General features: G+C 36.5%; 1 protein-coding gene across 7 annotated transcripts in view; it reads right to left on the bottom strand.

The window, feature by feature from the left end:
• ZC3H8 (zinc finger CCCH-type containing 8) overlaps positions 1–12163 on the bottom strand; it is a 30977-nt gene that overhangs the window by 4599 nt on the left and 14215 nt on the right. For 6 of the 7 annotated variants that reach the window (XM_036028273.1, XM_028517360.2, XM_036028276.1 and 3 more), the window contains 6 exons: positions 11592–11826; positions 10106–10239; positions 8269–8388; positions 7780–7891; positions 6510–6619; positions 5594–5641 (listed from right to left, as the gene is read on the bottom strand). In XM_036028273.1, the coding sequence (XP_035884166.1) occupies positions 5615–5641; positions 6510–6619; positions 7780–7891; positions 8269–8388; positions 10106–10239; positions 11592–11826 (738 nt within the window). In that variant the 3' untranslated portion in view covers positions 5594–5614. Of the gene's footprint in view, positions 1–3692; positions 4855–5593; positions 5642–6509; positions 6620–7779; positions 7892–8268; positions 8389–10105; positions 10240–11591; positions 11827–12163 lie in introns of all 7 variants that reach the window. The other variant, XR_004903757.1, reaches the window with a different exon arrangement.

Raw genomic sequence — 12163 nt, 5'->3', positions numbered from 1 at the left:
AAAAAATCTTTACGTACAGGAAAGCTTTCAAGCTCATAGAGGCACATAAAATATTCCAAAATTGTCCTATGCTCAAATGCCAGAGTTTTATAATTGAAAACAAATATTTTCAGTTGTTTTCCTTGAAGTGACAAAGTCACTCCATTCACTTGTGGAAAAGTGCCTGCCAAATCTGCACATCTGAAGAAACCAGTTGGCCCCGCAGTTGTTCTTTTAAAGTAAAGAGTATTCATAAAAAGAAAAATGCAGCTAATTCAGCTTGAACTCAGATGATAGCACAAGTGTTTGTATTTAGAATACCACTTAGCGTGTAAAAATATTTGGTACATCTTCCTATTCTGCTAGACATAATACTGAAAGATGGGCATTCAAGAATTGAGGTTTAAGAGCATGCATACTTGTTACTGCTTCATTAAGGGTATTCTTAAATGCAATTGGTACCCAATGTAGATGTTTCCAAAGGAGAACTCTCTTCAACTTTTAGAAACTAGACAGTCCCAATGGACTCTTCTAGTGGAAATGCCTGTACTGTTTGCTGATTAAGTATGATGCTGACTTTCTAAGTATAACATATCATGTTAAGAAAACAGCCATCCAATGATCTCACATGTAGAAAACTTAAAGATTCCACAAAAAAACTGATAAAACCAATAAACAAATTTAGCAAAGTAATGGGATACACAGTCAACAAACAAAAATCTGTTACATTTCTATACACTAACAATAAATAATCTGAAAGGGAAATTAAGAAAATAATTCTATTTACTATATCGCAAAAGAATTCAAATACTTAGGAATTAACTTAGCCAAGAGGGAGAAAGACTGTACCATGAAAACTACAAAACAATGCTACAGGAATTTAAAGACATAAATAAATGAAAGACAAGCCCTTGTTCATGAATCAGAAGGCTTAATTCTGTTATGATGTCAACACTACAGAAAGTGACCTACAGTTTCAACATAATCCCTATCAAAATCCAGAGGGGAGAACTCCATCCCAAAATTCATACAAAATCTCAAGTGGCCCTGATTAGCCAGAACACATTTGGAAAAGAACAAAGACGAATGGAATGGAATACAGAGCCCAGAAATAAACACTCACATATTTGGTCAAATGATTTTCAACAAGGAGCCAAGATCCTTTAACGGGGAAAGGACACCTTTCCACAGATGGTGCTGGGAAAACTGGATATCCACAAGCAAAGGAATGAAGCTGGACCCTTACCTCACAACATGTACAAAATTAACACAAAATGAATCAAAGATCTAAACATTAGAGCTAGAGCTCTATGACCCTTATAAGAAAACATAGGCTAAGTGGAGGTGGGGAGGTTAGGGGGTGGAGGGATTGAACAAAAAGGAAAAAGGACTCAGATGTGGACAACAGTGTGGTGATTTCAGGGGGAATGGGGTAATGGAAAAAAAATGAATGGTAGTGGAAAAAATTTTTCAGAAACAAAACAAAAAACAAAACATAGGATAAAAGCTTCACAACATTGGATTTGGCAGTAATTTCTTGAATATGACACCAAAGGTACAGAAAATAAAAATAAATTAAACTTCATAAAAATTTTAAAATCTTGGGCAAGAAAAGATGCTATCAATAGAGTAAAAAGGCAACCCACAGAATTGGAGAAAATACTTGCAAATCACATATATTCTAAGTGATTAATATCCAGAATATACAGAGAACTCCTAAAACTTAACAACAAAAAACACCCCATTCAAAAATGGGAAAAGGACTTCAACAGACAATTCTCCAAACAAGATGTGCAAACAGTCAATAAACACATGAAAAGATGCTCAACATCACTAATCATTAGGGAAATGCAAACCAAAACTATGAGATACCCCCTCACACACACATACACACACAGTGCTGGTGAGGCTGTGGAGAAATTATAACACTGCACTGTTGATGGGAAGGTAAGCTGGTATAGATGCTACAGAAAACAGTATGGTGATTCCTTAAAAAATTATAAATAGAGGGGAGATTCAAGATAGCAGAGGAGTAAGTGGAAGCTACACTAACCTCCTACCAAGACCTTTCTGGAATTACAACTGAATTGTAGAGAAATCATCCTGAATAACCAACTGGACACTAGCTGGAGAGAAGCCTTATAACCACGGGCAGACAGGAGAAACCACTTCACCACAACGAGACTGGTAGGGAGTGTGGAAAAGGTGCGAGAGGGCTGGCTGGGCTCCCACAGGTGGCAGTTGAAGTTCCAAAGGGATATTCCAGTGGCCAGGGGGTTGGTCCCCTTGAGAAGTGTAGGGTCTAAATCCCAAGCTGAGCTCCCCAGTCTCTACACCAGAGCCACCAAGGACCCCAGAGAACATCCATCTGTGAAAAGCAGAAGGGTTTCTATCCATCAGGGACAGATGGCTGGAGACACAGACAGACTCTTAAAGGGCCAACACACAAAATTCTGTTTGCGACCACTTACCCTGGCCTCTAGCAAAGGAGGGCAAAGTGAACTAGAGACACATGAGGAGTGTGGGGTTGGTGGCTCTGGGGAGAAAACTGAAGGAACAGCCACCAGTATCTCTCTGCTGAGTCATCCCCATACTGCAGGAGCCATCTTTCTCAGGCAGAGCACTCCCCTCCAAGTGGTATCAGCCTGAGGGGAAGCAACAGACCCACCTGCAGGAATTACTCTGCCCCATCCAGTGGAGCTTAAGGCTGTGGACTGATTACAGATTGATTAGTTTAACAACTGATCAGTTTAGCAAGATTAGTTTAACAACTAAGGTAGAAAATACAAAGTAGCAGCCAAAATGGGAAGACAAAGAAACAGACCCCCAAATGATAGAAGAGAATTCTCCAGAAGAACCAGATGAAATGGAGGCAAACAATTTATCAGATAGAGAGTTCAATGTAATGATTATAAGGCTACTCAACAGCATGAAAAAAGATATAGAAACCATAAAAAAAGGACCAGTCAGAAATAAAGAATGGCTTTGGCTGGTGTAGCTCAGTGGATTGAGCACCCGACTGTGAACCAAAGGTTCTCTAGTTCGATTCCCAGTAAGAGCACATGCCTGGGTTGCAGGCCTGGTTCCCAGTAGGGGGTGATCAGGTGGCAACCACACATGATGTTTCTCTCCCTCTTTACTCCTCCTTTCCCCTCTCTAAATATAAATAAATAAAATCTAAAAAAAAAAAAAAAAAGAATTACCATATGATCTTGCAATTCTACTTCTGGGTATGTATTTAGAATTGAAAGTAGGGTTTCAAAAAGATATTTATATACCCATGTCTATAAGAGCATTATTCACAACAGTTAAAAAATGAAAGCAACTCAAGTGACCATCAACAGGTAAATGAATGAGTAAAATGTAACACCATTTTCTGTCCTGTGTAATGTGCACCCATGTTTTTGACCCAAACTTTCAGGAAAAATTCTTTTAATTTTTTAAATCAATTTTTTCTTTATTTACATTTAGATACTTTTTTTGGTATTATAAAGGAATTTTAGCATTTATTTTTGAACATACAGATATCGTTATTACTTTCTAGAGTTTACCTTTTAATGCATAAGCATAAATAAAATTAAAAACACTTACATAGACAGAGAATTAGAACTACCGGTGTATAATGTGCATCCTTATTTTTCCCTCAAAATTTTGGGCAAAAAGTGCACATTATACATGGCATATACATACAATAAAATATTATTCAGCTTTACCATTAAATAAAAGAAATTATTAGTTTTGATTCTTCCATTCTCCTTTTATCCATAGCCACACCATAGCTTTTTCATATAATCTAGCAGTTCCTCACAGAGAAAGTACACAGAGTGTAATTCCTACTCCTGGACTTTGGCCAATGGGTTGTGAGTAAATGTTATGAAAAATGGGGCTCTTGAGCTGCTATGAAGTGAACACGCCCAGCTAGCCCACAGATCTGAGGAGGACAATGTGGGACAGAACCATCCAATCAACCTGCTGTGTGAAGTAGAGCCAACCTAGCCAATCCGCAGATGCATGAAGAAATTTTTTTTTTACATGGTACAGAGAGTTTGTGGCTGTTTGTTAAAAACCATTACTGTGGCAAATTTTAACTGATAATTTCCAAGGGATTAAAATATAAACATAAAAAAGTAAAACTGAGAAAAAGACTGTCGAGGTAAGTAACTCTGCTCACTGAGACACCTCAAAAAAAGTGAAAAGAGAGCCCACCAAGTGGAAGACCTGCCACACGTATCTCACAAAGGATTGTATCAGCAACATATGAAACTGATTCATAGAGGGCGATCAGGCCAACAGAAACATAAGCAAAAGACAGTAACAGGCACTTCACCACAGGTGAAACTCAGAAGCTAATAAGAAAGGAATTGAACTTATTGAAAATAAAGCCATGAGACACCATTTTTACACCTACTAAACTGGTTTAAAAAAAAAAGTCTGAAGAAAACAAAGATCAGCAAGTGGATCCACAGTTCTTTTACATGGTTGGTTGGGGTACAACTATTTTATAGAAGATTGGTATCATCTTAAATATTAAGATGATACAACAATTCTAAATATTCTTAAATGCTTATTTAAGAATATTATGTGAATTTTTAAATTCTTAAATATTAAGATAATACAACAATTCTACTCCTTGGTATGCACCCAGGATAACACACACATTTATACCAGGAGACAGGAACACGATTATTTGTAGTATTAAAAAAACTGAAGAAAACCTCAGTGTCCATCAATAGTAGAAAAACTAAATAAACTATAACATTCAATGACTGAAATGAGATGTAGGAGTAAAAATGAATGAATAACAGCTGCATGCATCTACATAAATCTTAGAAGGATAAGCCCTGGCTGGTGTGGCTCAGTGGACTGAGTGTCGGCCTGTGAACCAAAGGGTCACAGGTTCAACTCCCAGTCAAGGCACATGCCTGTGTTGCAGGCCAGGTCCCCAGTAGTGGGCGCGTGAGAGGCAACCACACATTGATGTTTCTCTCCCTCTCTTTCTCCCTTCTTCCTTCTCTCTAAAAATATATAAATGACATTTTTAAAAAAAATCTTGGGTAATGTTCAGTGAAAACAGCAGATCACCAATATAGAGTATGATACTATTTAAAAAAATCCAAATGCAAGCACAACTGAATACACTATTTAGTCAATCATGTACCTTCAGTAAATTTACAAAGAAACAGAGGAGGAAAATAAAATATAATGACAAACCCAAAGGAGGAAGCTGGTCCATGGAGACCCACAATATCCAGGGTCCAGCACAAATAATGGCCCTGTTTTATTACAAAATTTTTCATTACAAAATCACAAGCATGTAATTCTGTAACATAACAATATCACATTCAAGCACAGCATATGATATTTTAGGTCAGATGTTCAAATTGAAATTATAAATTATTACGCCCATATTACTACCCTACCAACCACACTCAAGCAGGCGTTAATTCTGCCAGACCTTGTATATCTGTACCTATGTACCAAATATTTTAAAACTTTTTTAGTAGGGGAGGAGAGAGGAAATGATTTTTTTTTGAGAAAAAGTAAAAGCCTCATTTCCATTTCAACTTCCAGAGATGTTTAAGAAAAAAAGAAATGTGCTAAATCCTAATTTTACCTTTTTAAATGTATTTTATTTTCATGACTTCTTTTCAGTATCCAAAACCTAGTATAAAAAAAATCACAATTATTTTTATTCATTATCATATATGTCATCCTACGCCTGTAATTTTCTCATGATCCCAATAACATTCATCCTAGTAATCATCTCATGCTGACTGAGAAACTGAAAAACAAATTTTATGTCGTTTTTCCATATATATTTCATACTACATATATTTCAAATGACATATTTGGTACAACTTCTAATTCCAGAGTATCCCTTCAGATTTTACAACCTAAAAATATCAGAAATAAGCACCTCTGACTTTCTAACATTTGCATATGCTCAAAAACACTGCCATAAGTTGGTATGGTTTAGCTTTAAAAGAATCTTTTATTTTCACTTGTATTTGAAGTTAATTTTAGAGATAGTTACTCCAAATAACACATGGAAAATGAGGGACTATAAATGGCTATTATTTTTCAAATATCCTTTCTCATAGACTAAAAGAACATCTGAAGATAACATTTTGAAGTAACTGGAGTATTCTGTGATATAACACTAAAATGTTTATTAACCAATGATCCTTAGCTTTCCTTCCAAGAGTATAACAGTAATACCTTTCTCATATTTGCTATTTCCTTTTTTAGCTGAGCTAGTAACACTTGTAACTGCATTGAAAGTTTTAAGAACATTCCAATTTATACCAGCAATGAATGTAACTTTTCCTTTAAGCTACAAGGAAAAATGTATAATGAATAATAGCATTCTAAACAGAAGTAAATTCTTACATTATTAGTCTTCCTATATGTCACATGCTAAGCTATGAGGCACTTTCCTTCAAGAACAGTAGTTCAAGAACAGTAGCTTTTCAAATTCTCACCTTTAGGTCAGATTCCTTTAAAAAAAAAAAGACTAAAATCGTACTTACTTTAGCCAACAGTTCCTGTGTTTCGGCAGTCAGAGGAGCGTGTGAAAACTTGCAGTGCTCTCCCTGGTAACATTTTGTTCCTGTATGGTAAAACTTGCAAGGATATTCATGTATCCCAATGTTAAGGAAGAGAACAATCTTAATTCAACTAAAATAACTTGTTACTCATTTAAGGACTTTATTCTTCCTAAAGGCCCTTCTGACTAATAGAAACATTGAACTGCTCATTTAAAATTCCCCATTTAAGACAATAAATTATTAATGGGGTTACATGAAAAAATCTAATTTCAGGATGATTAAATAAATCAACTTATTGGATATCACAGGACACTTTCTGCTTGATCTCTATTCATGTAATAGACTACAGACAGGCTCCACTGATATAAGAAAGAGATGTATATAAATACCTTGAGAACTGTGATTATTTTTAAAACGTTCTTTTGGAGTAGAGGAATTAAAATCAATGACAATGATATGTCTTAACAAATCTGGATCCTTGTGTAATAGGATCAATTTATACAATGGTAACATTGTTTCCTAGGAAAAGATTCTCAAGTTGTAATTTGAGATTTCTTGCACTAAATGAATGAAAAGTGACTAAAGCTGCTATTATCCTACAATGTTCATGTTCCATGCTTTTATAACGTGTCTGCACCATGAGCGCTGCAGTGAGAGTTATTCTTCAAATTAAGGGACAGCTAACCCCTGCAGGGGTGTCCAACCTGCGGCCCATGGGCTGCATGAGGCCTAGGATGGCTATGAATGTGGCCCAAGATAAAACTGTAAATTTACTTAAAAACTTTTTTTTTTTTGCTTATCAGTTTTCATTTAATGTGTGGCCCAAGACAACTCCTCCTCTTCCAGTGTGCCCCAGACAGACCAGAAGTTCAGACACCCCTGCGAGTACAGAACACAGAAAACAAGCATTCCCAAATTATGCAGTTCCTGCCTCTTCTCATAGAGGAGCTTACATGAATATAGATTCAATGAGTGAACGTCAATGCAAAAACCCTGACAAAGTCTTTCTGGGACCTGAACAGGTCTCATGAAACCTGCTATGTTTCTGACAGAATTTCTAAGGAATCCCTCTTTTCTGATAGGGGGGAAAAAATCTGTGTATAATTTAATCATTTCAATACTTACTGATTTGGGCTTAGATGACATATTTTTGCCATAGCTAAAACACTGGTTTCACTCAAAATCATACATATTTAAAATACCAATGTAAGTATTTAGGAAGAGTAAAGTTATATCTTGTGATAAAGGATATTATGTAAATACAGACAGTTTTCACCTCTGGTACAGTATCCTTGTACATAAAATTTACACATTTCCTTTTTCTTCTCTATTTCTGCATCATGATCAAATTTACACTCGTCTCCCTGAGCCAAGAGAAGGAATAAGGAAAAGCCATTATTTCTTATTTAAGTCAATTATAGTTCCTACTAAACTTCAGATAAACAAATAACTCCAGGAAAAAAACCAGTCTTAGAATCTATATAGTCTAATTCTTAATGAGTTATCTTATGACCAAGTCACATTTATCTACTTAAAATTTTAAGTCCTAAATAATATGTAATATAAAACATTTAACAAAAATATGTCTTAAACATAAAAGGATAGTAAAATTTTCCACATGAACCTTTTTCAGAAGGAAACAGGTATGCTTTTAGAGTGTTTAATAGAAACAGGAGTTGGTTTTAGTACATTTTTGCTACATCTTACATTTTAGTATATTTTTGCTTACACATTTTTATACCTTAATACATTTCCTTTCAAGGTAGTATTTACAGACTTGTTTCCCCTTGCGTTCCACTGTGTGCTGGTTGATAAACCCCTGACTCATTCGCACGTGCTGCTTCTCTTTAGGTTTAACATCCTTTGGAAACAAAAACAAAAAAACAAATGTGAGAAACAGAAAATTTTATTCCACTGCACAAAATTATTTTAAACCACCTATAAAACATTAAGAGGCGACTCTTCTAAATTTACCTTGATGTACAGATTTAGACTTCTGTATACCAGTTGAACAATTAATGCTTTGACAGTTTTAACAGCATTCCATCATTGAACATTAGTATTTATACAATCTGAATATTTTATTGTACTTTGCCCTTACTTTTTAAAAAAAGATTTTATTTATTTATTTTCGGAGAGGGGAAGGGAGGGAGACAGAGAGGGAGAGAAACACCAATGTGTGGTTGCCTCTTGCACAACTCCTACTGAGGACCTGGCCCACAACCCAGGCATGCACCTCAACTGGGAATCGAACTGGTGACCCTTTGAATCACAGTTTGGCACTCAGCCCACTGAGCCACACCAGCCAGGGCATGCTCTTACTTTTTAAATGAATAAAAAAATACTTAAAAATAGAAGTGTTACTACTTGTGATAAAAAGTGAAGCGCAAGACCAAGGCTCTTTAGATCAATTGAGACCAACCTGGAAATCATTAAGGTGAAATGAAAGTAGTGGAACGTTTCATTTCAATGAGATGCTCTCTTTGTGTGAGCTGAGTACACTAATCAGATCGAATAAACATAACTACAACTATACCCTCCAAGATGGTGACAAAGATATAAAAAACAAAGGGAGATTTCAGAATACCTTTTAGCTCTTCAGAAGCATAAACCGCCATTAGCGTGTTGACTTGTCATACAGCTTCTAGCTTCTGCACACCAAATTTCTGGATAGTTTGAGAAATATAGTGTGTGCAAAGAAGGATGCTGGCTGTACATTTATATGTCGGCTTTGCAATAATGTCAAATTTCCACTTAGCACTACCAAATATGTCTTATAAATATGTTAGTTTAGAGTTAGTTTTATTTGGTTATGTTATTAAATTGTGACATGTATGTTTATAATTTGTTCCTCATGTAGAAGAGCTATCAGCTTTGCCCAAATAACCTTTTAAATCAATGTAAACCAAGTGAAAGGAAATACTGATGGGGGTGAAGACACAAAGTCCCAGCACTGGCCGGGCCCTGTGTGACCACAGGCAGTCACTTAAACCCTGGGGCCTTAGATTTCTCATCTGTAAAATATGGGGGCAGAATAAGATTTTACATCGATATGTTTCAATCTATAATATTTGGTATTTCTAGTATTTTACCACTTGTCCCTACAGCCAAACGTAATACAAACAGTTGCCACACATTTTAGAAGCCCTTAGAAAGGCAGAGGAATCACTTACTGTCCCACCCTGATTACATACACAGACCAAGGAAGAGGAACTTCTACAAGCAAAATCAAACCACAAGGATGGTAGGGGGTGGTTGGTAAGGCCAATGTTCAGATACATTCATTTTTAATTTCCAGAGGGAATCAGGAACCAGTAGACCACGGATTGCAACAGGAGAATCTTTACGTTCTGTGGCCTTTCACATGAGCCTATGATTATTGTATCTCCTCCCTGCTACTCCATCTGTTTCCCCATCTGTGTCAGTGTGGACACTGACAGCACCACGAAGGCTGTACGTGGGTGCTGATGGCTCCTGCGTGAGGGAGAACATGGAAGCCACTTGGGTTGGAGATTTCACTACTGATAACCCTCACTTTGTGGCTTGCCACTGAAGGTAAGACAGAATGGTCCCTGTACCTGTTCCTGCGTGCCACTGTTGCTCAGTGATGCACTGGACCCCTTGTCTGCAGTGCCAGGCCATTTCCGCTTCATTTTCTTCTGTTTACCATTCTTGTGGGCAGCTTTAAGGTTTTTCTTTTTTTGTTTAACAGCTAAAAACAGAAAGTTAATTTTAATGATGACATAAAAGTTCAATAGCAGTTTATTCTTTAAAAGTACACTCTATAATAATCCAGAAGTTCTGCTCAATGAGTGAAATGGGCATCATGCTGCTCTGTCTTCCTAGAAACTGAGGGATTAAAAGATCAAAGAGAGAATCAATATATTCTGTATCGTAATGCATTCTCTGTGAAAATATATACAGTATTTTCTGGAAAAAAAAAAAAAAACAAGATAATGACTGAAATCAGTCTTATTCGCCACCAGCCAGATCCTTCTGAAGTGTTCCGAGTATTTTGGATCTAATTAGGAACTCCACAGCACTCTTAACAGTAAAACTTCAAATGTTTAAACTGCATGTATTACTAATGCATTTTTCACTGGAAACACTTCATAATAGACTAAATTTATCTATGACCCATTTTACACAGAAAAAACATTTAAAGGAGGGAATGAGAATTCCCTCCTTTGGTAAAATGAGAATTAAGAATTTCATTTAACTGCATTCCAGGGGTTGTATGGCCCCCCGCTTCTCCCGACACTGGCCTTAACTGGCCCTTGGGCCCTCCCTCCGCCTGGGACAGGGTGGCACCCTCCACTCTCAGGACCACCCTCCCAAGGCAGAATAAACTGGATCCTGTCAAAAAAAAAAAAAGAATTTCATTTATACAATGATACTGTGGTAACTACGTATGGTGTCTAGTCGCTGAAACTAAGATAATACTGTATGCCAACTGTAAATGAAAAAATTTTTAAAAATTAGAAAAAACACAAATATAAGCCTTAGTAAAAGAATTTCATTTATAATTCTCATTTATCCTCATTGTCTATGGCTAAATTAGTTTAATTTACAATCTAAAAGATTGTATTTTCTTTAATACAATCTAAAAGAATGTATGTCTGAGTTTAGTCTGACCACTACAATTCCTGACATTAAGTCAATTCGTCTTCAGATGACAGCAATATAAACAGGCGTGTTCACCCTTTACACATGCAGGAGCTAGGGTTTGGCGTTCTCCCTTTCAAGGTACTCATGGCCTTTGATAACCTTCCTAAACTCAGCTCCTCCTGCAAACTGAGCAACGTACACTGTGTGGCCAGGTCTTAGTGGGGGGTGGTCTCAGGCCACATAAGCTCACATCTGGTGGAAAGATCCGTAAAAGCTATGATCTGAGAAAATGCCCAATTCATGGACAACTGCGACTGCTCCTTTAGATAGACTTGAAGTCGGAGGTTAGCCACCAATGCCCTGTCCACCTTGAAAAACTGTCTTCCAGGTAACCTGTCCCTGGTGTCAACAGAGTTGGGGATAGCTACTTAAATGATAAAATAGTTTGACCTTTACCTTTCTGTGTACCCTTTGCTTCCTCTTTCTTCACAGATTCTTCAGGAGATGGTAAGGATTGAGCAGCATTTGCCATTTCTTTGGCTTTTATATACTGTTGAAGTTCTTTGGCAAAATTATCTTCTGATTCCTGATTGCAGATATCATTATCACTGTATACATTGTAGTCCTTGCTTCTTGATTTTCTACGTTGCAAATTCTTCGGTGATGTTATAGGGTTTCCAAAGTGCCGAAACTAAGTAAAAATTAAAATTTCAATTTAAAAAACCCAGCACGACTGAAAATAATGTGGTTATAAGAAGAAACAAAGGCTGGCCATAAAGTAATGGCTACTGAAGTTGGGTGATGGGTTTAGGAGGTTTGTACATTACTCTTTCCACCCTTTGCATTTAAAATTTCCCAGAATTAAAAAATAAAATAAAAAGAAACATCTGGCACAACAGTCATCCTTAAAGATAGTATGAGGGAAGATTCTGAATCTGTACACTCTATGTACTCTGCTGAATTAAGAGTAAACCCCCAAATCTTAATTACTTGGTATAAAGAAATTACAGTATTATAGTTCACATTTC

Source organism: Phyllostomus discolor, chromosome 6 (assembly GCF_004126475.2).
Source record: "Phyllostomus discolor isolate MPI-MPIP mPhyDis1 chromosome 6, mPhyDis1.pri.v3, whole genome shotgun sequence".
NCBI classification, from domain to species: domain Eukaryota; kingdom Metazoa; phylum Chordata; class Mammalia; order Chiroptera; family Phyllostomidae; genus Phyllostomus; species Phyllostomus discolor.
Note: the sequence above shows the minus strand (reverse complement) of the source record. Positions and strands in the feature narration are given on the sequence as shown.